The 25,555-nt window shown below is 40.3% G+C and overlaps 1 protein-coding gene across 9 annotated transcripts in view; it reads left to right on the top strand.

The window, feature by feature from the left end:
- The window catches only part of PLCL2 (phospholipase C like 2), a 216,895-nt gene that overhangs the window by 67,407 nt on the left and 123,933 nt on the right, over window positions 1-25,555 (top strand). For 4 of the 9 annotated variants that reach the window (XM_061587414.1, XM_061587412.1, XM_061587405.1 and 1 more), the window contains exons 1-2: window positions 6,297-6,634; window positions 7,584-8,136. In XM_061587414.1, the coding sequence (XP_061443398.1) occupies window positions 7,837-8,136 (300 nt within the window). In that variant the 5' untranslated portion in view covers window positions 6,297-6,634; window positions 7,584-7,836. Of the gene's footprint in view, window positions 1-6,296; window positions 6,635-6,885; window positions 7,032-7,583; window positions 8,137-25,555 lie in introns of those variants that run through there. The other 5 variants (XM_061587406.1, XM_061587409.1, XM_061587411.1 and 2 more) reach the window with 3 other exon arrangements.

The raw sequence follows: 25,555 nt of genomic DNA, 5'->3' as shown, positions 1-25,555 counted from the left end.
TATGTATCATGTCATACTTAAGCAGCCATTAGACTAAAATAGAAAATATGTAATTTGTCTGCCACTTATCAGACTGATACTAATTCCTTTGTGATCTCTATCACTCACTCCCCTTGGAGTATAGTGTGTCATCAGCTTTCAAACTGGCAAGATAATTGCTGACATCAGAAATGGAGAAACTGTACAACTGAAATGAATACATACTAGATTTCTATCCTCCCTTGGGAGGCCAGGCAAAAATAAACACAGAAATATTTGCTGTAGATTGATCTATGAATGAGGATTTTCAAAACCATTTAAAAACATTGTGATGATTATTTCGGATGATTTTCACTTTTGACTGGACATTTGAGCAGTTCAACTTATATTTGAATAGTGACTCATGGTGGTTCAACCTGGGATGTGATATAGAGATGTGAATCTTCTTTTGAACAATTAACAAATTGTGTAAATTTTTGCAAAACTATTGGAAAAATCAGCTTGTGTTACATAAACATGTAAATAATGATAGTGAAAATTTATAAGGCTGCAATCTCAGAGATAAACTGGGATCCTTAGCAGAAGAAGGTGCAATATTTATTTAACTTATTTTTATAAAAGTATTTATACCACCAGTTCATACAATATAACACAGCAGTGCATAGCAATATATACAATAAAATATAAAAATACAATAAAAATAGTATGAAATTATCATTAAAATATTCATAAGTTATTGGGATCTAGAGTTCTAAGTTATTATTATGATCCCCTCATCAGGACTGGCTTACATTTTTGTGATAGCCATGAAAATAATTGTTCAAAGATGGCAGGAAGGCTCATTTGCAAAACAATGGCTAGCCTATCAGTGGTGCTTAGGTTCCAGTATAGGGTAGTATACATTATGACTTTTACATATTTATTTTATTCATTTATTTATTAAATTTATATTCCGCCCTTCCTCCCAGAAGGAGTACAGGGCAGCAAACAAAAGCACTAAACAGCACTCTAAAACATCTTAAAAACAAAAGACTTAAAAACATATTAAAACAAATTATCTAAAAACATATTAAAACAAAACATCTTAAAAACAGCTTAAAAAAAAAGCTTTAAAACATATTAAAAAGCAGTTCCAGCACAGACACAGACTGGGGTAAGGTCTCTACTTAAAAGGCTTGTTGAAAGAGGAAGGTCTTAAGAAGGCACCAAAAAGTTAACAGAGATGGTGCCTGCCTAATATTTAAGGGGAGGGAATTCCAAAGTGTCAATGATACAACACTAAAGGTCTGCTACCTATGTTGTGCGAAATGGAGCTTCTGTTAAGATGGAATCTGCAGGAGGCCCACACTGCCAGAACTCAGTGACCGATGGGTAAGACAATCTTTCAGGTATCCTCGTCCCAAGCTGCATAGGGCTTTATATACCAAAACCAGAATCTTGAACTTGGCCGGTAGCTAATGAGCAGCGAATGCAATTCTTTCAGCAGTGGGGTAACATGTTGACGATACCCTGCCCAAGTGAGCAATCGCACAGCCGCATTTTGCACCAGCTGCAGCTTCGAGACCAACCTCAAGGGCAGCCCCACATAGAGCACATTACAGTAATCCAGCCTGGAGGTTACTAGTGCATGGACAACAGTGGTCAAGCTGTCCCAGTCCAGAAGCGGCCACAGCTGTCTTACTAACCGAAGCTGGTAAAAGGCACTCCTAGCCACTGAGGTCACCTACACCTCTAGTGACAAAGATGGATCCAGGAGCACCCCCAGACTACGGACCTGCTCTTTCAGAGGGAGCATGACCCCATCCAAAGCAAGCAACTGACCAATTATCCAAATTCAGGAACCACCAACCCACAAAGTCTCCTTCTTGCTAGGATTCAGACTCAGTTTATTGGTCCTCATTCAACCCACCACTGAGTCCTGCACAGCCTCTCCAGATTCAAATGTTACAGAGAAATATAGCTGGGTATCATCAGCATACTGATGACACCTTGCTCCCAATCCCCTGATGACCGTTCCCAAGGGCTTCATATACATGTTAAACAGTATGGAGGACAAGATGGTACCCTCCGGCACTCCACAGCAGGGCTGTGGAGTCGGCACACCAAACCTTTGACTCCGACTCCTCTATTTTTCTACTGTCCGACTCCGACTCTGACTCCACCCAAAATTGCTTCTAACTCCACAGCCCTGGAAAAGGCTGTAAATGTCTTTTTAAATTGGAAGCTCTCATAGGAACATTTTTATCACTGCCTGAATATGCGCTGATCTTGGCATCACAGCATTTGTCTTCATTGGGTCCTGTGTCATACACTGACACACAAAATGTTTTCCATCTTGAGTTATGGTAAAATGCTCAACTACAGCTGACTTCATGGGAAGCTTCTTTGACATTTTGAATTTATATTTTTAAAAATTTGTCAATCAAAATTTATTTTGAAGTCGGAGTCGGTACATTTCTACCGACTCCAACTCCACCCAAAATTGCTTCCGACTCCGACTTTGACTCCACGACACTCCGACTTCACAGCCCTGCCCCACAGCACAACTGCCAGGGGGCTGAAAGAAAATCACCTAATCCTATTATCTGAAAATGACCCTGAAGATAGGATCGGAACCTTAGTGGCTAGGTGACCTCAGTGGCTAGGAGTGCATTTTACCAGCTTCGGCTAGTAAGACAGCTGCAGCCGATTCTGGATTGGGATAGCCTGACCACTGTTGTCCATGCACTGGTAACTTCCAGGCTGGATTACTGTAATGTGCTCTATGTGGGGCTGCCCTTGAGGTTGGTCCAGAAGCTGCAGCTGGTGCAAAATGCGGCTGCGAGACTGCTCACTGGGGCAGGGTATTGCCAACATGTCACCCTGCTGCTGAAAGAATTGCACTGGCTGCCCATTTGCTGCCAGGCCAAGTTCAAGATACTGGTTTTGGTGTACAAAGCCCTATACAGCTTGGGACCAGGATACCTGAAAGACCGTCTTATCCCTTATATACCCAGTCGATCAGTGCGCTCTGCAAGTGAGGGCCTCCTGCAGATACCATCTTATCAGGAGGTCCGTTCTGCACTACATGTGAAACTGACCTTTAGTGTGGCGGCACCCACCCTGTGGAATTCCCTCCCCTTAAATATTAGGCAGGCACCATCTCTGTTATCTTTTCGGCACCTTTTGAAGACTTTCCTCTTTCAACAAGCCTTTTAAGTTGAGACCTATCCCAGTCTGCGTCTTTGTTGGAATTGCTTTTTAATGTTTTTTTTAAAACCTTTTTTTTAAAAAAACAATGTTTTTAACCCTTGTTTTTTAAGATGTCTTTAAAGCATTTTAAAAAAATGTTTTTAAAGTTGTTTTGTTTTAATGTTTTAGTGTTTTTAGTCCTTTTGTTTGCCGCCCTGGGCTCCTGCTGGGAGGAAAGGCGGGATACAAATAAATAAATAAATAAATGTGGTCACTGTGAAAGCAAGATGCTGGACTAGATGGACCTTTGATCTGATCCAGCAGGGTTTTTCTTGTGTTCTTATTCCTCATCATCCATTATGTTCTAGCTTCCCTTTCTCAATGATATTCTCAACCAGCTTTCCTGTGTTTGATTTGCTCCTAAAATTCACTGTCTTCTGTCTCATTGCCAAATATATTGACATCTTCTTCAAAGAGGATTGATATGACTGAGCATAAATGCCATAAGACCATCTTTGTACCCTTCTTCCTTTTGTCTTCTGCATTTCCTCTCCCTAGTTTCCACGCCCTGTTCCCTCTGTCTCTCAACTCTAGGTGCAAAGCATGTTCTTTCTATTCTCCAAATATCTTGCTGACCTCTTCTAATCTGTCTTGAACCTGTTCTACTCCACTAATATGGCTATTACAAAGTTTCCAGCTATCTTTCTTTCCTGACAAAATCTATTTTCTGTCCTATTCTCAGCTGGTCTGCTGTCTTTTAAATGGTAGATATTCCTTCTCTTAGTTTCTTTTCACTGTACAGGGATATCTGCATTGATCTAAGTCAGGGGACCGGATATGATGAAACTGTACATTTGTAAATGCCCACAGTTATCATTTGGTTTTTCAGTGTCTGAAAAGTAAATGCATCAGACTAGACTGGCAAGAGATACAGCTAAAGAAGATTCCTTTTTTGAAAAGTGGTTTCCCTTCATTTCTCAAATCCATGAAGTACTGTTGGAATTTCATTCTCCATCATCTCATTAATTCTTTTGGAAAGATAGTTATCTGTTATCATAGTTGTGTTATAATTTGCTTTAAAAGTCTTTTAGGCTATTACTTCTTTTGCATTTCTTATATACTGTCTTTGTCATAGGCTGCCTTCGGAAGGAAGGGTAGGGATATAATTTTAATAAATAATAATACTGCTATATATGTACTTGCACTTCGGTTTTTTTAAAACGCTCTTTGAGAAGCTTTGCTGCTTCTTTCTGGTCTGCATTTTCTCTTCTATATCCAGTGCTACAGTCCATCTCTTAAAATTTCTATACTGACCCCCTGTGGATTTCTATGTCACTTTGAAGCAACCAGTTTATCAGTCTGTTCCAGATCTCTCTTTTCTTCACCCTGCTTTTATCCCCCTTCTTGCTTCTGTCTAGTACATCAATAAGCGATCATATACTTGTTTACTCAGAAGAAAGTTCATGATTAATCCTATCCTACTATTAGAAAGGCATTCCACTATACTCAATGGGGTTTACTCCCTAGTAAGTGTATTGAGAACTGCAGTCCTCTCTTTTTCCAAGTGCACTCTTGCTCTCTGCTATCAGGTTATTCCTTTCCTGTTTTAAACACTCTCACAGCATCTGCTTCTTTTGCAAAGTGTTTTTGGGACCACTGCAGAGTCTTCCATTCTGCCATGTGCTATTAATAATCCTTCTTCACCCTCATTGCAGCTGCTTTATCAAACCATCTAATGTCTCTTCAACTTTATCATGATGTTTACCTACTTACTAAATTCATTTAACACATATTAGTTGCTCCTTAACCAACATTTGTATACTTTTGTAGTGCAGATGATCTATCTAGGTGGTGAAAGAGAGAGATGAAGTGGAGTTGTTTCCCTCCCACAACTCTTTTGTGGCATGTTTGTGCTAATGTTAGTGAGTAAACGGCAAATGGGTAGTAGCTATTACACATCAATTAATCCAAAGTGAAAGAGGGAAATCTTATGCAACATTTATGCTGCCCATTTTGTAAGGATCACTTCTGCATTTTGTACAGTATGTAGAATACTACAAAATATTTTATTATTAATACAATCATATAACTGACCTGAAATGCAAGTATGCTTTTTTATGGGCAGGCTTTGTGGTAATTAAGTAGCTGATGGACTGCACATCAAAAAAAGTACTTTGGACTGTTATGATATGGCTGGTTTATGGAAAAGCATGTGTAAACAAAAATCAGACTCCTGCTTTTACATCAGTATACTCATTATTTTATTCTTGTTTTGTCTGCTCTTTGTCTCTTTTTGGACATATCTATATGTCCTTGAGCACACAGCATGTACATCCATCCATTTCAATCTGATTTATACTTTGGATGCTATTAACGGACAGGAAAAGGATTGATCGTCCAGGAATGTGACTCTAACCGAATCCAGATGGTCTGATGGATTAACCACTGAAAGTCCTGAGGGCATTTTTATGAGTGAAGCTGAGAATGCATTTTACTCTGAAATTATCCCTTTTTCTGCACATTATTAATGTGGGATAGGGTCAGTTTTAAATGGGATGTACATTCAAGCCAAATTAGGTTTTATATGCTATCATAGAGGTGGAAAATGAAAACAAAACAATTAAACAGACATTTGTGAAAGTGCTATTGTCACTCATAGTTGTTCACACCAAGGTCAAAAGGGCAGCTTAAAAAAATAATGAGAGACCAAGGAAAATAGCACTGGAAGAAGACACAGGAGGAAGATGCCTTAAAAAGCAAGTATACACTAGGAAAAATGGGGGAAGAGTGCCCAAGGCTGACCTTCCGGATTGAAATAACCAGTTGCTTCTTTGGACAGAGGCTGTTCGTGAGCTTAGGTAAAAAGTAGAGGGATTGTGAAGGCAAAGAGCCAACTCACCCTGACTGGGTAACATTTGTCTGACAGATTGGCTTCTCCCTCCCTCCGCCCCAATGTAGTGTGTTTGGCTTGCCGGAGGGAGTGCTGGGCGGCTGCCCAATCTGAGCGGGTTTCGTCCCTGTGATTGACAACTCACTGGGCCAGGCCCGGCCGGCACCGGTGCAAAGCACACACGCATACTATTATGCGGAGGGTGGGGGTTGTGGTTGTTGCGGGCATTCAGCCTCGGCTTTCATAGGAGGGGGCTCATACTGCAGCTGCCGCTTACCTAGTCAGCCCACAAGGGCAGCCGCCACTACCGCCCTCCCCCCGTCACCCTTTCTCCAACGGCAAGGCACAGCCGAGGGAAAGCATAGCACAGCCACTTGAATCAGTCTCTCTGCGCGTATCCGGCTTCAGGCATAGAGGCGGCGACTATAGCGGGAAGGGAGGGGAAGCCTGCTGTTACTGCGGCCGCACCAAGAGCAGCAGCAAGGACTTCTGTCACCTTGCCGTGGAGGTGTGTGCATTCCTGGGCGGGGGAGTTGGAAAGAGAGACAAGAGAGGATCGGGAGGCGGGAAAACTGACAGCTAGCCGAAAAAGAGGTTTGTGGCGTGCATTTGAGGAGGGACGGTTTTGGGGACAGTGTGTGTGTGAGGGGGAGAAGTGTTGCCCTGGGACGCGGGCGGGCGATAGAGCCCGGAAACTGGGGAGGGGGGCGCGCGTGTGCGCGCGCTTGCCTGACGGTCTGGTGGCGGGGAGGAGCAGACTTAAGAGCAGCGCATGCAAATATTTGGCACATAGGCGCCCCTGATGCTGGAGGAAGAGGGGCGTGTATACATGTACGAGACATAAAAATCATGCTGTCTGCGTCTGTTGTCCCTCAAACGCACGGGGGGAGGGCCAACACGGGAACGCTTCAGAGCCCCCGCTGCAGTGCCCTGACCTGCGTTAGCGGAGGGTAGGAGAGGCCACAAAGAGGCGGGAGTGTTCTTCGAAGAGGTAGGCGCTCCTTGGCACGCGGGAATGCTAACAGTGAGGAGGACGGTGTAGACATCTATACTATAAGGAAGTGGACCGTGCTACTTCCTTTCAAAGTCTGTTATCGCTTTTCCTCCCCCGCTTCCAGATAATGCAAAAATAATTACTGCTCCTTTGAAGTCGGTCTTAGTAGCAGTGGCGGTGGCAGCGATTGCCTTTTGCAATGCTGCTACGCCGCACCCGTAGATGCACCGCAGATGCACCCACAGCCGCGCGCGCCTCTAGCTTCTAATGGGGGTGTGATCTCTTGTCTCCTCCCCCCTTCCTCAGGGAGAGCGTCTTTGTTGTTGTGTTTCGGGGTGGACTCCTACCCTTCACCTCTCTGTGCACGCCGTGTTGTGTGTGTAAGGTTGCATTTTTGCCGCTCCCTTAATGCATGCACTTCATCGTATTTTTTTTAAAAAAGTGTTATTGTTATTAATTGTATTCTTTCGCACGCCTCATTTCAGAGCTGATTGTCACGTTTCATTTCCTTTTTCTCTCCTTCGTCCTGTCCGCCCTTTCCTCTCCCAGGTGCTGAAAAGCCACGGCTGATGCTGGCAGAACCGGGATCTCGACGATCGCTCAGACTCTTTACAACCTTTGCAGTTTGACCGACGGTCAGAGGAGAGAGTTTTGCAACCCGCCTCAGTAGATCCTTTACATATATCGGGGCGGAGAAAAAAAAAGCGGAAGAAGCATACCATCATCAACAAGCTACTGCAGGAGGAGGAGGAAGGAGAAGAGGAGGGTCGGAAATATTATTTCTTTAGAACCCGCCAGGTTGATGGCGGAGTTTGGCAGCAGGGGGGGTGGCACCAGCAGGGGGGGAATAACCTCCCCTCCAAGACTTGCACAGGGGAAGGTGGCATTCAAAGCAGGAGATGGGGAAGGAGGAGGTGGAGGGGTTGCAAGAATCCACTTGGACAGTGCGGGCAATGGGGTCTCCAATGGAGACTGTGCTCTGGTGGGCACCAGAGAAGACACGGAGTCAGCTCAGCCTTGCAGCCCTGCTATGGAGAGAGGATGTTCCACCCTGCAACCAGATGGCAAATCTGGTAACCCCAGGAAAACCAGCATCATCAAGGTAAGAGGATGTGCTACCTGGGATTCTCTGCTATTTGGTGGGAAGGGGGTGATGGAGCTGGGCATGGAAAAAGACTAAGCTCCAGTTGAGTTGAGTTGATCATTTGTTGGGTAGCAGTGTGGGCTAAATGTGTCTACTGATTTGAGGAGAAAGGGGTGTGGCTTTACAACGGGACAGGGGACACAACCTGGACTTTGAGTTTTGATTATATGAGTGGAGAGATTGTGTGTGTGAAGAGGGTTGCTAGCTGGTAAAGTTAGGACATGGGGGAAGGGAGAAGTTGTGCTCCTGACATGGAAGGGGGAAGGCATTGTTGCCTAGTAAAATATGGAATTAGTCTGCCATGAAAAGATTTCAGATTAGGTAGGTTTTTGCTGATGGATGCTGGATGTGCAGAACAATTTTGTACCCTGTTGACAGGCCCACAGCAAGTGATGTGAAAACAAATGATAATGTAAATGAAGGGGAAAATATGAACACCCTTCTAAAGGTAATAGTACATCCATCAGGAAAATGTTTATGACAGCTTTACTTGCTGTCCCAGACTTTCTTAATTATTTTGAAGATATTATTGGTACAGGTAGGGGAAGATGAGACAATGCTGGTGGTTAATCATAGATTAAATAAAATGACTGACTTTTGGCTATAAGTCTTGTTAGATGTAAAAAGGACAGTTGGCTTTTTAAAAAATTGTCTTTTGCGGACATAGGATTCACAATAGCTGAAATGCATATGATCCACCCTGGTGATTAAAAGGAGAGCTGAGCTGCACCTAACGTTACATAAAATAGTAGAATTGCCATATGTATGACTATACATATAGCAAAGCTATAGCCAAAATTATCTCCCTGTGAAGAATAGATATTTTCAATAGCTTCTTGTGAGTGAAATTTTCTTGAATGAATAGCCATATTAGCAGCAAATTTCAAGTTGTGCAAAAAGCTGCAGGATCTTGTTTTCAGTATCAAGGAGAGGACAAGGACAGATGGTGGTAGAACGCATTTGACAATTATGCACCCACCCTTCCTGTCAGAGAGAGGTGATGTAGGTTTGTTAACTGTTTGCAGCAGTGTGCATGTGAGACAGACATCTGCAGTACAGTGGCAAACTTCTGCTACTTCCTGTGCAGGTATAATTTAATATTCATTTAGTCTGCCAAAATATGTTTTGACCCAAGTCCAGAGTTAATTTCTAACTGTGTGATTATGTTGTCTGGTAGTCCAATAATACAGCAATTATGATAGTGTTATTTGGAGCTTGTTAAATGGGTTCAGTGTGTCATTAATTTATGTACCAAGCTTATGTTCTGAAAGGGTAAGATTAAATATGCATTGTTCCAAACCATACCTTATTTTAAGGCTAGAATGGGAATCCACAATTTGATAATATTAAAATGCATTTTGCCTTTCACATCTCTATGACTTCTTATGGAGTTCGTCTATCCAACTATGAGTGCAAAACTATAGATTTGTCTCCTAACATTTTTAGGGCATCATTGCTTCATATTACGTAAGTTTGTTTTCACATAATCTCTGTAGTATTATTGCTCCCATTATTGGTCAACATGGCCTGAGCTCCAGTGAATACTTTTTAGGTGCCTGGGCCCATGTTTATTTTGTATTGGAGTGTCAGCCATATTTACAGCCAGGTCCTCTGTGTGTTTATTGAGAAGCAAGTGCTACCAAGTACAATGGGCATTACTCCCATGTAAGTGTCTTTAGAATTTATAGCCATAGGAATTTCAAATGATCTGAGGTTTGGAATTTATTCAGAATGAATTTATTTTCAAGGGCACCAATGTAAAATATGTAAAAGCTGTTGGTGCCCAATTTTAAATATACTATTGATTCTGGATATCCATATTTAAGCTTATGCAAATACCTCTCCCATACACATGTAGCATAAGCAAATATACAAATTTTGTACATCAGTTAAATGTTACTATCTTATCTAGTTTACAGATAAGCTATTCTTTTCAAAATGCATGGCTGTTAATTCAAGAGTTTGGCAAAACATTTGTGCGATAGTAAAATAACTGTATTTTCTAATGTAATTTTAACATCATATACTTATATTCACATTTATTAAAACTAATCTTTGTTTAATTGTGCTTTTGCTTGCTGAGTATATCTGGAGCTCCTGAGTAATATACTAAAAACTGATGTTGAAATGTAAGCCAAAATTTGATGTGAGTGCATGCTTATGCAAATAATGTATAGTTGTTGAAGCAATGCCCATCATACAGACAATAACAGTGGCATTCTGCAGTTCATCCCTCAATGTTTTTTGTTACATTTCCATGAACAGTGACTGGCTTATCTTTCTGGCTGGGGGATGGGTTTTTCTTACTATCCTGCTATATACCTTTTGTCTTTCTTCTCCTCCTTTCATTTTATTGCTTCTTATATTGTCCAGTGTTGTGGTTGTTCTTATGAAATACTCTGCTTTGGCAGCAGGCTTTATGATTTGGTGGTAGTGTCCCAGTTTCAGCAGAAGTGGCCGTATGTGCGAGCTCTGAAACCTGATCTTTGATTCAGTGCTAGACATGGCTGCATGTGTAGAATCCTAAGAGCTGCCGCCACTTCTTTTGGACTCTGTGCTGTGCTCAGGATTTATAGTAAGGGGATTAGTGCCTTCAAAAGGCTGACCTATCTGTTACTTCCCATGGTAGACCATGTCTGTGATGCAGTTCTCCATGGCCTATCTGTAATCCCTAGAGTAGTTTTACCACGTGGATCCTCCAGATTGCAACAAGAGTTTTCAGTGCAGTGCTGTATGGAATTAAATGGCAAGTGGAACAGCGCTGGATGTTTATGCCACCCACTTGGTCATTCTTAGGATACTCTTATACTCTTATAGCTGCAGTGGTGCAAAAGGAGCCAGTGTGGTATAGTGGTTAAAGTGTCAGACTATGACCTGGAGACCAGGTTTCAAATCCCCACTCAGCTGTGAAGCTCACTAGGTAACTGTGGGCTAATAACTGACTCTCTTCCTAACCTACCTCACAGGATTGGTGTGAGGATGAAATGAAAAGAGGGGAACTATGATTGTATGCCACCTTGAGCTCCTTAGAGGAAAGGTAGGATATAAATGTAACATTTGGTCATTTCTCTGAAGCTAATGCAGCAGTTTAGGAGTGGGATGTTACACTACAAGCTTCAAGCAGGGTCCTATCTGTTATTTTTTATGTGACATTTTATGCATATATTACTTACAATAATTTTATAAAGTTCAGTTTGTTTTTTTAATGTAGAAGTTCCTTCCATTTCCATTCTTCTACAATTTGGCTTCACCTTTGGTGTATACAACTCTTATGCTTGTATTAACTTATACATTATTGCATTCTTTAAACTGGATAGTGTGCCAGGCTCAATATATATTGTTATTTTATATGCATCTAATGACAATATGCAAGGACATCTATCGACAGCTACTTTAGAAATATGGAGAGCATGAGGGGTTATAGATAATGTATTCAATTTGTGTATATGTTTACATTAATTGATAACTGTTTTCTTTATTTCCTGTATGTAATGTTTTTGCAACTCCTATAGTGGGTTGATATTAAACAATACATTTCATATATATATATGTGTGTGTGTGTGTGTGTGTGTGTGTGTTGTTAGCCAATTGGAAAGCCTTTTGCTTTGTCAACCCACTATTGGCTTAGCCCAACCCCCACTTCCAAATGATTGTGGCATGTAGGTTAGCTTGCCTGCATAACCTGCTAGATCAGGCTAGCATCATTTCTGCATGGAGATCCTGTGTGTACTGAACAATATTTCCATTTCTTCATGTACACTGGAAAAGCAGTAACATTTTCTCTATTCATGTTTCTTACGTCCCGTTAGCTTAACTTAGTTTATCTTCCCTATTTCTTCTGGAGATAGATGCCACAAGAGACAATGGATTAGTAACATTTATCATGAAATAACCTATTAAAGTTTATGTCACTCTCTGTAACATTGTTCCTGCATGTTTCCATACAGAATAGTTTTTAAAATCATCAATTAAGCATGAGGTTAAATATAACAAATACATTTCTTATTTATCCTCCAAATTGCTCAAGGTGATATATGTGGTTCTCTCCCCTTTATCCTCACACAATAACAACCATGTGAGGTAGCTTAGGCTGAAAGGTATTGACTAGTTCAAGGTAACTCGGTGAGCTTCATAGGTGAGTTGGGATTCAAACCTGGGTCTCCCCAGCTTTAGTCAGTCACTCTAACAGCTATATCAGCTACAGACTTTGATTGACTAACAGCACATCTGGATGTACACACCATCTACACTTGAGATACTTTAAAAGAAGTTGAGAGATTCTGATCATCCCAAAGTAACTCTGCTAAAGACACTTAAAAAGGAACTACTAAAATAGGATAATTACAGCTTTCCCACAAATTAGTCTGGCAGATCATAGGTATATTATGGCTATTAGGTAAGAATGAGGTACCTGTGACCCTCCAGATATTGTTGGACTACAACTACCATCGTCCTTGACCACTGGCCATGCTCATTGGCCCTATTGGGAGTTGAAGTAAATAACATCTGGAGGGCCACAGGTACCTTATCCCTGTTGTGAAGTAACATGTGTTAAGATGTTTTTTTCTTTTGTATATGTATAGTACTATGACAGACAAACATCTTTATTCAAAAGAGAAGCACTGTTTTATTTGTCTCCCCCCCCTTTATCTTAAAAAAGCAGGGTAGTGACTTCTGCGGCCAAGGCTTAATGAATGGAGCATTCCAGAACTAGAGCTATCTTTCCATACTGATTTGTGAATGGAGGTGGAGAGAAGGGAAACACCCAGGAACAAAATGGTCAAGTGTTCTCATTGCTAGGAGTTGTGCTCTCTATCCTCACCCCACTTGCTTAGAATTTTTGGAACAATTTCATGAGCTGTTTGTTAAATAAATAAAGTGCAAATAATTTTTTGCAATGTATCAACAATGTATCTGTTATAGCCCTATTTCACAACTAAATTAGAAGATGAATGACTCAAAACTATCGCCATTTGTTTTAAGAGGGATTGTTTAGTCTGTGCAAAAATATATAATGTTATAACAAAGGACAGGAATTCCTTGAGTTGGTTGCCAGTCTCTGTTTAGACTGGACTTGCTGTTGTTACTGGAGTTTTTGTTTATACGACAGCTACCTAAACCTCAGGAAGCAGAAAAATGTTTCCTAAAGTGCATACTTTTCAAAGCAGTCAAAAGAACCCAGATACAGAGCAAGCAAGCATTTTACGTTAGTAGTGGGCTCAGGTTTTAAAGCTTCAGGAAAAAGGTGAATACTGTAAGACTCTCCTAAATATATACATGACAGAAGATTTCATTGCTGAAATAAAATTTCAGTTCACTAAATAAAATATGCCGTTATACGGTATACTTGTTCCATGCAATACATCTGGCTAAAAAAACTCAGCTGACATTTTCAGGGTAAATCCCTGAGAGTAAGTTTCATTGAAGCCCATGGGTACTTTTTAAATCCAAGAATCCATAAAGGGTTTTGCAGATTGTTACAGACAAATAAAATGACCAGGTTTTATTAGTGTGTTGGTATTTGATTGGATGTAGTGGAAGCTCATGTACAACGAGTCTTTCTCAAAGGAGGCAAGTCTTGTTGTCTTATGAAATGGGATATGTTAATAGGTCTCATAATGCTTTTCTTAAAATGGCTGTCTGTCCAGGATTTGTTAGGGATAAAAATGGATTGCTTTCCTAAGCGCAATATTTTTTATCGAATTCATTTGGACTAAATTCTGTGTACTCATGTCACACTGGTAGAGAACTACACAATGTTTTCTGTCTTGAATTTCTTATAATTATATTTAACAATTACTGTACTTCATGTTCTTTTTCTTTGCTCCTTTCCTTTTTCCTTTCTCTTCACTGTTGCAGCTGATTTTGTGATGTTGGAGTGATTTCGTACTGGCTGTGCCCTTTTGAATTACTGTGCAGTGTGGTGATGGGCACTGTACACTCTTGTGCTTTTTGTAGGACAGGGCTGGACTTTATTCTTAGGTATGGATGTGTAAAGATACCATCCCATTTCCAGGTGACAGGCCAGATAGGCATACATAGCTATGTTGTGGTACTAGGAAACTAGACATTAATGCCTTTGTATGAATCCAAAAGCTTATTTGAAACTGCTTAGTAATATTGTATAAAGATTTTTCATACTACCCCTGGCAAAACATCATTCTGATTTTAGCTTTCAGCTATGGTTGGGTAAATTCATTTGCACATGGCCAAAATGGGTAGAAAAATGTTTCATAAGGCTGTCCTTAATATTAATAGCAAAGTAATGCATTTGCTCACAATTTAGGGTGGTGTTTTGCATCTTGTATCATAAAATAGCAGTCATATTCGTACAAAGATATGACCGTGTCCTTCTTTTAAAGGCTGGATTGGCATTATTCATGGTCTGTAATACTAGATCAGCTAATCATAGTTTGTGGAAATATCCAACTGCCTGGTTAATTCAGACAACTAACAAGTTACCTGAATCACTGCTACTGTTTTAATTTCTTACAGCACAAGCTATGTTTACTTAGAAGTAAGTTGTGCTGCCTTAAATGGGGCTTGCTTCCTTGCAAGTGTGTTTAGGATTGCAGACGAAGTGTTTTCTCTCAAAACAACTCTTTTGGATAGGTCACTTGTGAAATCCTATACAGATCCACTGAAAAGTAAGCCTTATCACATTTGATGGGGATTGAGGCCCAAGTAAGTGAGAAGATAAAGGATTGAAGCTTAATTATTCCCCTTTACTGAAAGGGTTTCCTAAAGATAGTGGTGGAATTTGAACCTGAGTCTTCCCAGTCCAATTCCAGTTAGTTATTGACAAGACAACACTGCCTCTCAACTGTCCTGTAGAATATTTACTAATAAGCAAAAAAACCTCTTGCGATTTAAGAACATACCTATACAGTAGGGCCCCATTCATATGGTGGGTTTTGTTCCAGACCCCCACCTAAAAGCGAAACCCACCGAAAAGCAAAACTCTGTCAATGGTGCCCGACGCCTGAAAAATGCCATAAAAGCGGAACAAGCACCATATGAGTGGGGCCTTACTCTAATTGAAAGCTGCTGTATTAGTGGAACCCCGAAAAGCAGGCCGCCAAAAAGTGGGGCCCCACTGTAGTCAACAGATATTTCTATCAAACTTTAAAAGGCAGGGAAATTGGGCAGCTATAATGCACCAGGGGAACAGGAGACTTGACCTCCTCTGAGATATTGTAGTGCCCTACACATTTGTAAATATGAAAACACAAGTTGGGTTGGTCTTTTACAGTCTTGTAGGGCACTACAATATTGCAGAAAAGAGGTCAGGTCTGCTGCTCTCCTGGTGCATTCACTGCCCAATTTTCCTGCTTTTTAAAGTTTGATAGAAATATTTGTTGGCTGTAGGTACATTCTTAAACCGCAAGGTTTTTTTTTTTGTCCTGTTAGTGAATTTCTCTGCTTTTTAATCCGGGAGGTAAGAAATGGGATCCTGTGCAAGTTTGCTGAGAATGGATTGATCATTTCCATGCTTATTGAATTCAATGGGATTTACTCCTCTGCAATCATGCTTAGCATAGGTGAAATTAACCATGGGAGAGGAGGAGGAGAGGGAGGGAGGGCTGGAGTGGGCAGGGGAGGAGGAAGAAAGAGGGGAGGGGAAGGGGAAGGGAAGGAGAGAGAGGAGAGGGGGGAGGAGAAAGGCTAGTCTGATCATTTGCATGCATATTGAGTTCAGTGGGATTTACTCCCATGGAATCATGCTTAAGATAGGTGAAACTGACCACTGGGGGAGGAAAAGAAGGGGGGAGGGGAGAGGAGAGCTGCAGTCCCCAGAAGAGGGGCTGACTGTTAAATCGCTCTGGCCACTGGAGCGCTGTCAAAGGAACAGGAGTCTCCTAACAACTCTCAGCACCCATCACAAATTATTATTATTATTATTATTATTATTATTATTATTATTATTATTATTATTATTATTATTATTATTATTATTATTATTATTAACTTTATTTATACCCTGCCGTTTTTCCAAATTGGAACTCACAGTGGCTTCCAGATAAAAAAACCATACAATTAAAAACCTACCAAAGTTAAAAGTATATAATACATAAATGATAAATATAGACAAATATATTTAAAAATTGTAGACATAATTAAAAATGTAGACAGGTATACTTAAAATGACTCTAATTTAAAATAGCATTAAACTGTTTCTGATAATTAAGAAACTATACTCATAAAATCAGAATAATTAAAAAATAAACAGGCAATGCTTCCCAGGATTCTTTGGGGGAAGCCATGACTGTCTCAAGTGAAATAAAGGTCTGGTGTGGGTATGGCCCCCTGATTAGCTGAGCCAAACAGCTGTGAGTCTGGCTTTTAGAACCCTGAAAGTTGATTCTTACTGAGCATGTCCACGCTTATCATTGACCTCAATGTTAATTTTCTTAAATTAATTAAAAATTAGCCAGGCATTTTTAAAACATTTAAACTGCAGAAGATGAAGGTCAGAGTATGGGTCAAGGTTATTAATAGGATTACAAATACTCTGTGAACATGGCTGATTTTTAATTAATTTCAACAAGTTATGAGACCACTGACAGAAAAAAGTCCAATAGGGCTCTGGATTTCTCCCCACTTGTTTTACACTTTGAACTCTTGATTCTCTCTGAGTGTTTTGTGTATTGCCATGAAAATGCAGAGGGTTGTTAAGCAATAGTTCAGGACTATAAGTTTTGTAAGATTTTGTTTTGAAATGAACTTATGGGAAGCAGCAGAATTGCATTTTAAAGTTTTCATTAGGTTTGAAAACAACATCTAGAGTTTCTACTCTTTATAGTTGCAGAAAGCATGTTAAAAATATGAACTGAGGCCTAACCAACATTTCTCAAAAACTGTTTGGCGCTTCAAGTTTTTCACAGGGTCCACATGATGTCATTGGCATCAAAATGCCAGCCCGTATTTTGTCCCCATTTAATCCAATTTTACACTTTCTGTAGAAAATTCTGTAGGTTGAAAAACAAATAAAAACACCTGATGTCAATGACCCAGTCTGGAAGCACTCCCTTTCTGGATATTCCTGGTGTATAGGTCATTCAGAATTTATCTCTTTCCTTGCCAAGTCTTTGAGGCCAGGTTTGACATACAGTTGCAAAAGCTGTGCAGTAGAAATCACCAAAGGGTGATGGAACAAAGGTGAAGAGAGGACCTATAATCCCCTCTTTCTTTTTGCTCTCTCATTGTACTTAATTCCTTAAAATTGTACACTTTTAATGTGTGGCTTGCTTTATCTTCTTCTGAATCTGCCTGATTCTCTTCTTCATGCACTTAGGTGTGGTACTGTTAGTGGTCTGTACTGTGTATGTTGATTGTGGCATTGTGTAACAGGAGTTTGAACTAGGCATCTGATTTCAATGCCAGTTCCAGTTCACCCTGGGATGATTAAAGTGATGACTGGAGGAATTTATTTATTTATTAATTATTTGATTTATATCCCACCCTTCCTCCCAGCAGGAGCCCTGGGCGGCAGGAATATGAATACTTTTCTGAATGTGCAAAGTTTTCTTGTTGAAATTATTCTGAGGGCAGAATAAGCAGTTTATGTCAGCAATCACAAAAAAGAACAGATCAGCTTGTTCAGGTGGTGTTCCCACTCTCTGAATGGCATTCTGTTAGATGTCAGGAGTGATGGGTGTAGATTTTCCAGCTTCTGGGGAGGGGGGGCTGGGCTAAACCTAGGAAAAGGTGTGTGCGGTCCAGTGGTTATAGTGGTATCTCAGCAGTCTCCCACTGTGTCCTGTCTTTGGAATTCGCTTTTAGGATGGTCACTTTAAGAACTGCAAATGTTCATGGATGTACATAGGACAAACTGGACAGCGTCTATGCAAGAGAATAAATGGACACAAATTTGACATTAGGAAAGGTAACACAGAAAAGGCTGTAGAGGAACATTTTAATCTTCCTGGCCATTCAGTTGCAGTAGGCTTGTTTCTCCTTCATTTAGAAGGGTGACCTTTTTATAGCATTTATTTGGTAAAGGCACGATTCTAGACTCTGAGCTAGTGCAGAGTGCAAAACAATTGCTGCGCACTAATTCAGTTTCTGAGCAATGTACAATGTTCAAAGTATTGGCAATCTTCTTGTCACTTCACACTCTTCGCCAGTATTTGATAAATGAGTGCAAGCACATTTGGGGGCAATTCCTAACAGCTGTGAAGTGCATCATGATCGCCCCTATAGCCATGCCCCCAAATCCAGGGTCATACCACTGGGATTTTATTTATCTTGCTTAAATCTTGCACACTGCTTAAAAACTTCATGTTAAAACACAGACATTCAAAATAAACTACTAATAAACTACTAACAAACTACTTAATATAATTAAGTTTATGGGGCATGACTTCAATCCTGTGCATAGGTACCTGGGAATAAGCACCATTGAACTCAGTATAGGTTCAACTTGTAGAACACATTTGGCTTGAACATATCATTTGCTGCTGAGCAACACATGTCACAATATGCTTTATCTGTTGCCAAATCATGAGAGAGCCACTCATAGCTTCTTTTCTAAGTATCTTGGTACTGTTGTCCTGGCTTTCCCTTCACATTAGGAGCTTTAATCTTGGAAGACTCTCCCTCCCACTTAGCCAAGTTTCCTGTCAAGGGAGAAGTAGTGGAGATTCCTCCTGGCCCTGCTTTCAGGCGTCCACTGCAGGATGTTGTAGGTGTACTTTTACCAGTGGAAACATCAACCTCAGAATGGGCTTTCCGCTTTCTAATAACAAATATATCCATGGCAAATTGGTGAGAAAGGTGGACTAAACACAATTCAGTGGAAAATATCAGAATTCTGCAGTTGGAGAACTGCTGTTGCAACCACTCTAGTCCCCAGTATTTTCATTGATAAAAAAACCCCTGCCAGTTTAAGACCAGGGTTAAGTCTTGCTGACTCAAGCTGGCCAGCTCAACAAGCTCACGTTAGCTGACAAAAACCCTCTCTCATACTCACTCTTGTAAGCAGTTTGATATTGCTTCTTTTTGTCTAAAATGCATGTAAAAATAGGAGAGGGATAGCCATATTAGTCCGTAGTATCAGAAAAAAACAAAGTCTGGCATTTTAAATACTGTGTTTATTTTAAAAAGGCAAAAACCTTCTTAGGCTAGCATTTACTTCCTCAGATGCATGAATGAAGAATCAGGTAGAGTGGATATATAGTGTGGCACACACCCCAATCCCCAATGCTAGCAGTGCAAGACTTCTAGGGGTTCCTGCGTTTACCCAGGGTTTGGGATCCTTGGAATGAAGGTCAGCAGAGACTGTCTTATCTTTATGATATATGATTTATGTACGCATATACACAACCTGAGCATAAGATGGAGGGGCTCACTGCATTAACACTCCAACAGATCTTGCTTCCCTCTTAGATTTCTAGGGGAGTCCCCAAAGCTATAGCTTGGGATTCAGCACAGAGGGCAAGCCTCTGTCTTTCCAGTTTTCAGCTCCAGTCAGGCTAACACTAACACACACAAACCACTTCTTGCCTCAGCTAGGTTGGGGGGGGGTACCTATGGCAACCTATCTTTTCTTGTCCAAATCCTTACTCATGTTAATGTGGCACTTGACAGACCTGGCTGGACCTGTTAGCTTATAAAATGAACTAGCTTGATTAGTTTAGCAAGTTACTATGCTAACTCCAACTATACAGATTCAAAATCAGAGGCTGGAGAGAGGATTCAAAGACGTCATCCAGACCAACCCCACAACCTTATAAAAATAGTCAGTTTCCTAGCCATTCAGTTACAGATCTTTAAGTCATTAAGCTCAGGAACACAAGCACTTACCTTCACAACAATCTCAAGGTGTCACATGACTCCACTTAGACTAAAAATAATAACAAAAATATTTATGATTTGTTTATTATAAAATCTGTTATTTAAAATTCAATAAAAATAATGTATATAATATGAGTCCATCATGTGAGCCTGTAGGGATGAGCCCTGTAGCCCGCCCTGAAGTTTACACCTATATAAGGAGTGGGCTATAGGCTTGCCTTCTTCCACCTTGACTGACCACACCCAGGAGAGAAATGAGTAGGTTATCACTAATAATTGGTAAATTGTCATAATGACCGAGTATAACAACATTCTGAAAGTTTCTCCCAAGTAACATTGTGTAAAAGATATTTATTCTTTGTCTGTGCAATGTAATTTCATAGGATAGATAAACGAATCCTTGCATTCCTACACAAAAAAATCTCAACCCCAGTCAAACAAATCCCTTGCACTTCAATTTGAAATGCATTACACAGTAATTTAGATGTCAGTCCTACATATTTGAATATAGACATGAATCAATATGACTGTGTCCCTAAACCTTTTTAGGATTAGGGATTTATGATATTAAAAATCTTCTCTGTATTTAATGTTGTGGCAGATTATCACTACATTGTGTCCACATTCAATTTAACGAAATAAGCAAATCCGTTCCCTCCACCTTCTAAGACTACCTGACCTTTTTCATTCATTCCTCCAGTTATACTTACTTGGAAGTAAGTCCCACTGATTTTTTGAAAATAAGTTCAGTTTTAGATATGCTGGTATCTAGTTACTTTAACAATTGAGTACTGTATATTTTATTCCATATTGTCACATTACTGAAAAATGTAATCCACATCTGACTGTGCAAGCCCTAGGCATAAATTGAAATTGAATGTTTTGCTAAGGTACTAAATCAGAAATAGGAGGAGCTGTAATTTTTGTCACTATTTCTCAGGGTATGAGTCTTTGCAGAGTTGTCTCCATGAAATATATTGGCTGTTGTTCATGAGGTTCTTTCCTCATGTCCCTCTGCTGATGGGAGAAACTTTGGTTTATCAGTGGAAGAAGGAGGGAGGTAATTTTCAACAATTCCTTCCCCAGCCCCCAATCTGCTCCAAAGGGTAGGTCCAGTACAGTATGGGAGGCCACAGAGGGGGCTGTGGTGGGAGGAGGAATAGATGAAAATCCCTCCCTATTTCATTGGAAGCTTCTGCTGCATCAAGGTGCCTTTGTCAGCAGAGGGACACCATGTGGGACAAGCCTTTAGGTTTTGTCTTAGTTATCCTGGAATTGAGTTATTTACCAGCTAAGTAAAGAGTGTTGTTCTGGCAGGGACTGAAGCTTTGTATACAGAGAATGAAGGGCTTGATTAGTCCTGATCATTGATTGGGCAGAGGACCACAATACCAGATTCTGTAAGATTTAACAGAATTTAAGGAGATGCACTTGTGCTGATCCCTGGTAAATCCCTTTTGAAGTAGTATGCTTTCCTCAGGAGGCTGAACAGGATTATAGGAAATTGGGTTCAGTGAGTGGGAGGATGTTATAGAACTTAATCTGGTATGCGAGTTCTGGGTGAGGTGCTTGTGGGCTTCCCATAAGCATCTGTGAGAACAGAATGCCAGACTAAATTAGTTGTTCAGTCTGATCCAGCAGGGTTCATGTTCTTATGAGGTGGTTGTCATTAGCTTCCCAAGGAAAAGCATGGTATTACTGTGTAATAACTATTTATAGGCTTCCTGTGTTAAATGAAGATAATATTGGTGAGAGGGGGGACATTTAATTTCAATAGTAGTTTGTTTAATTTGGCACCTTGCTCTTTTTCTGCACACCGCCCAGAGAGCCACTCGCTATGGGTGGTCTATAAATGAAACAAACAAACAAACAAACAAATAAATAAATAAAGTCAAAGTTATCCCATTTTATCTTCGTATCATCTCAGTCAGGTGAGAGTTGCTGACACGCACCCAGCATGTTTTATAACTGTCCAGGAATTTGAGCCCATGTATACCTAGTCTATACTTTATGTACTACATCACACCATCTCTAGAATACACAACTTTGTAACTGCTATTTAAAATAGTTTAAAACTTTTATATAAATGTTTGTTCAGTTAATGTACAGTTAATGTAATGCAAAAATAACAGCCCAGTATCATGATCCACAGAAGTAGCTTCAGTCAAATGTCTCTGTGATTTTTCAGAAGTTACTCTCAAAGTTATTTTTAAATAATGATGTGGTCAACCGCATTCCTTAGTCAGTAGCAGCCAACCAGGGTTGTCTTCTGCAGTGACCATTCTAAGTATTTGCTTTTTTTAATCTGCATAGTTAGCTAACTAATCCATTTGGCCCATTACCAAAATAGACTGTCTCCCATTTTTTAAAAGTATGGATGTTACCCTATTTGGACAAATATTGAAATATGCCTATATTCTAAATTGATTTTGAAACCATGTTGAATAAGAAGTTTGTTTAAGACCAAAATGTGCAGCCACTGCAGTACTTTCTGCCTAGAGTGCACTTTGAGGCTACAATCCAGATGCACTATAACAGGGAGCAATCCCTTTCAAATACAGTGGGATTTACTTCTGAATAAATATGTATAGGGTTATAGGGATCAAGAGTGAAATCTGTTAGTATATTTTTCAACTGGTCATTTTTATTTTAAGGTCCCTTCAGGTATCCATGCGTGTGGCATGTTTGTTGGTTACATGAAAATGCAGACTGATATTGGAGATGGGTCTTTCCTCTAACATGATTGTGATGTCATCTGCACCAATGAACTTCTTTTCTATATAAGGGAATAGGTTTCTCAATCAATTCTCAGCTTTGCCTGCCTGACCAACCTGCTTAACACTTGCTCAGTGTGTTGTGCCAGCTATGTCATGCAAAAAATGCATTGCTTTCTAAAATGCTACAGTTAATCTATGAACTCCATTTAATTTGCACTCCTGCTATGGCATTTAACATCTAATGTTAGATCACTGCATCAATTATTTGCTCCTATATTTTTTTAAAGTTCTTAACAACAAACTTAGAAAAGCTTTATAATTGCTTGTAACATGTTACTGCTATTGTAATATTGATGGGAGAGAAAAGTTAGATTAGAACACGATCCAAATTAAATAAGAAAACTATGCACAGATATGTGATAAAAAAGAAGAAAGTACCATAGCTCAGTGGTATCACACATGGTTTGCATGCACAAACATTCAGCATATTATTATTATTAATGTGGATGCCACTCAGCTCTATTCCCCCCCTCCCATTTTCATCAGGTGAGGCTGTGTAAGGGCTGCATCTGTTGCTGGTAGCTGCAGTGGGCTGGATGAGGCTAATAAACTGAAGCTGAACCTCAGTGAGATGGATGTGCTGTGTGGGTAGGTGGTGCTCGGATCCAGGAGATAAATAGATAGCCTATCTGGATGCAGTCACACTCTATTTGGAAGAGAAGGTACATAATCTGGGAGGACTCCTTGATCTAGCTTTGTCACTGGAGGTGCAGGTGGCACCACTTTCTGCTAGTTCACCAGCTACGTTCATTCCTGGAAAGGGATCACCTGGCCATAGTGATCCATCGTTGGGTAATCTTTCAATTATACTATCATAATGCAGCCACAATGTGGCTGCCAGATAGAGCAGTTCATCCAATTGGAATCATGTAACATCAATTCCAAAAGAACTGCAGTGGATACCTGTTTGTTTCTGAACCCTGTTAAAGGTGCTGGTGATTACCATTAAAGCCCTTCACTGTTTGGATCCTAAATAGAAGTGCTGCCCTGGGACCAGCCTATCTGTGCATGAAGATCTTTGAATGAGGCCCTTCTTAACATCCCATTACTTGGAGCTATTGATTTTCCACGCCTATTCATGGTGGTACTGAACCTTTGAATAGAAGTATGTGGATACTTGCAGCAAAAAATTGTGTCTGTTTTGTTCCTGATCTAGTCTTTCTGCTGCTGCACTACCCAGGGCTAAGCCATGGGTTGGGTTGGCATTATGTCTTGTTACACCAAAAAGGCTCTTTTACATCTGGAGGAAGCTCCAAAAATACACACCAGATGGGAAACCAGAAAATATAAGACAACAGCTTTATTGATTACCAATATCTTTTGCAAAAGACAGACCAGGTATTTGGCTCCTGCCTGAAAACCAGTCTAAGCATTATTACAGAGTCACAAGTGATATATGCTTTCAGGCGCTCCTAAAACAGCCCCTCCCTTCTTGTTAGTAACTTTCTCAGGCTTCTCCATTGTTTTGCATTGAGCTAACATCCTGGCCTTGATCACTCAGCCATGCTGTCCCTACCTCCCCCTGGCGCTGTGCATTCCAGTGAGCCACTATCTATTTAGAATAGTATATTGTTACATGGGGTGGGTAAGCTAGCATTCAAGTATCAAACACCAACTGAACATTTAGCATTCACATGCACCTTGGAATTTTGTTTTCCTAGTTCTATGCTATCTCAAGTTAACACATTGTATGCTGTGTCAAATTAACACTACATATACTATAATTCCCAAACTATGCCTGTTAGCATCACAGTCTGAACTTGGGCTTGCAGTTTCTTTCACTCCAGACAACTCATGAGCTTATAGCCAAGGCTTGTTCTTGGCTTACTGCTCATGGCTTGTGTGGAATGAGACAAACCATGAGCCCAAGTTTGGACTTAACACTAAACCAAATCATGGCTTAGCTGAAGATAGCATGACACCAGGAAGACCAGGGCTGTTTTCACATTGCACTTTATTCCGTTATTCTGTTTCTTACCTGGTAATTTGTACATTATATTTGATATTTCACACGGTGTGCAAACTAGTTCCCGAAATCTTGTGAAATATAGTGCAAGTTTAGTGCTAATTTTAATGATAAATAATACCAGGAACAATCCATTTACAAGCTTGGAACCCAGAAAATCTCAGGAGTTTTTTACTAGCTGCAGTTGTTGATGTGACATGCATCCCTTGCAACAGGCAACACTTTTGTTCTGTTTTACCTGTTTTGTTTCTTTGTTTTGCCTATTCTGGCATAGGTGTGGATAGCAGAAGCATTTGCCACACACACACCTGTGTCTATTCAACTAAAAAAAAGTCAGATGCTACAGGGAGATGGGTTGCATGGTGATGGGACGAGATCAGGATGGGACAAAATGTAAAAGACATTTGTGCGAAATGCTGGTATATCAGCTGAAAAAGCTACTGTTCCTTAACACAACAGGTACTGCTGTGTGAAAGGAATTTTAGAAATCAGGACAGAAGCACTACCATTTTAATCTGTTAAACTAACGCAATAAGCCCCATGTCTGAAAGCAGCCCAGATGAGGAGCGAAGCAGCTACAGTTTTTGCTGTGAGTATCCACATGTGCTTTCATACTTAGCCATAATTTGGCTTAGTGTTATGTGCAAACCAGGCCACTGAAACTACCCCATTTTTATGTTGTGTTGTAGGACAGGTGTTGAGTGATGAATGGGGTACAACCATTCAATCAAAAGGGGTAAACAATGTGTAGAGTATTTGTACATAGACTTTTAACACTGTTGAAATGGATGCTGAGTGCTTGCTGTTCACGAACTGGGGAAAGAATGGCATGAATTGG

This window comes from Rhineura floridana, chromosome 10, assembly GCF_030035675.1.
Source record: "Rhineura floridana isolate rRhiFlo1 chromosome 10, rRhiFlo1.hap2, whole genome shotgun sequence".
NCBI classification, from domain to species: Eukaryota; Metazoa; Chordata; class Lepidosauria; order Squamata; family Rhineuridae; genus Rhineura; species Rhineura floridana.
Note: the sequence above shows the minus strand (reverse complement) of the source record. Positions and strands in the feature narration are given on the sequence as shown.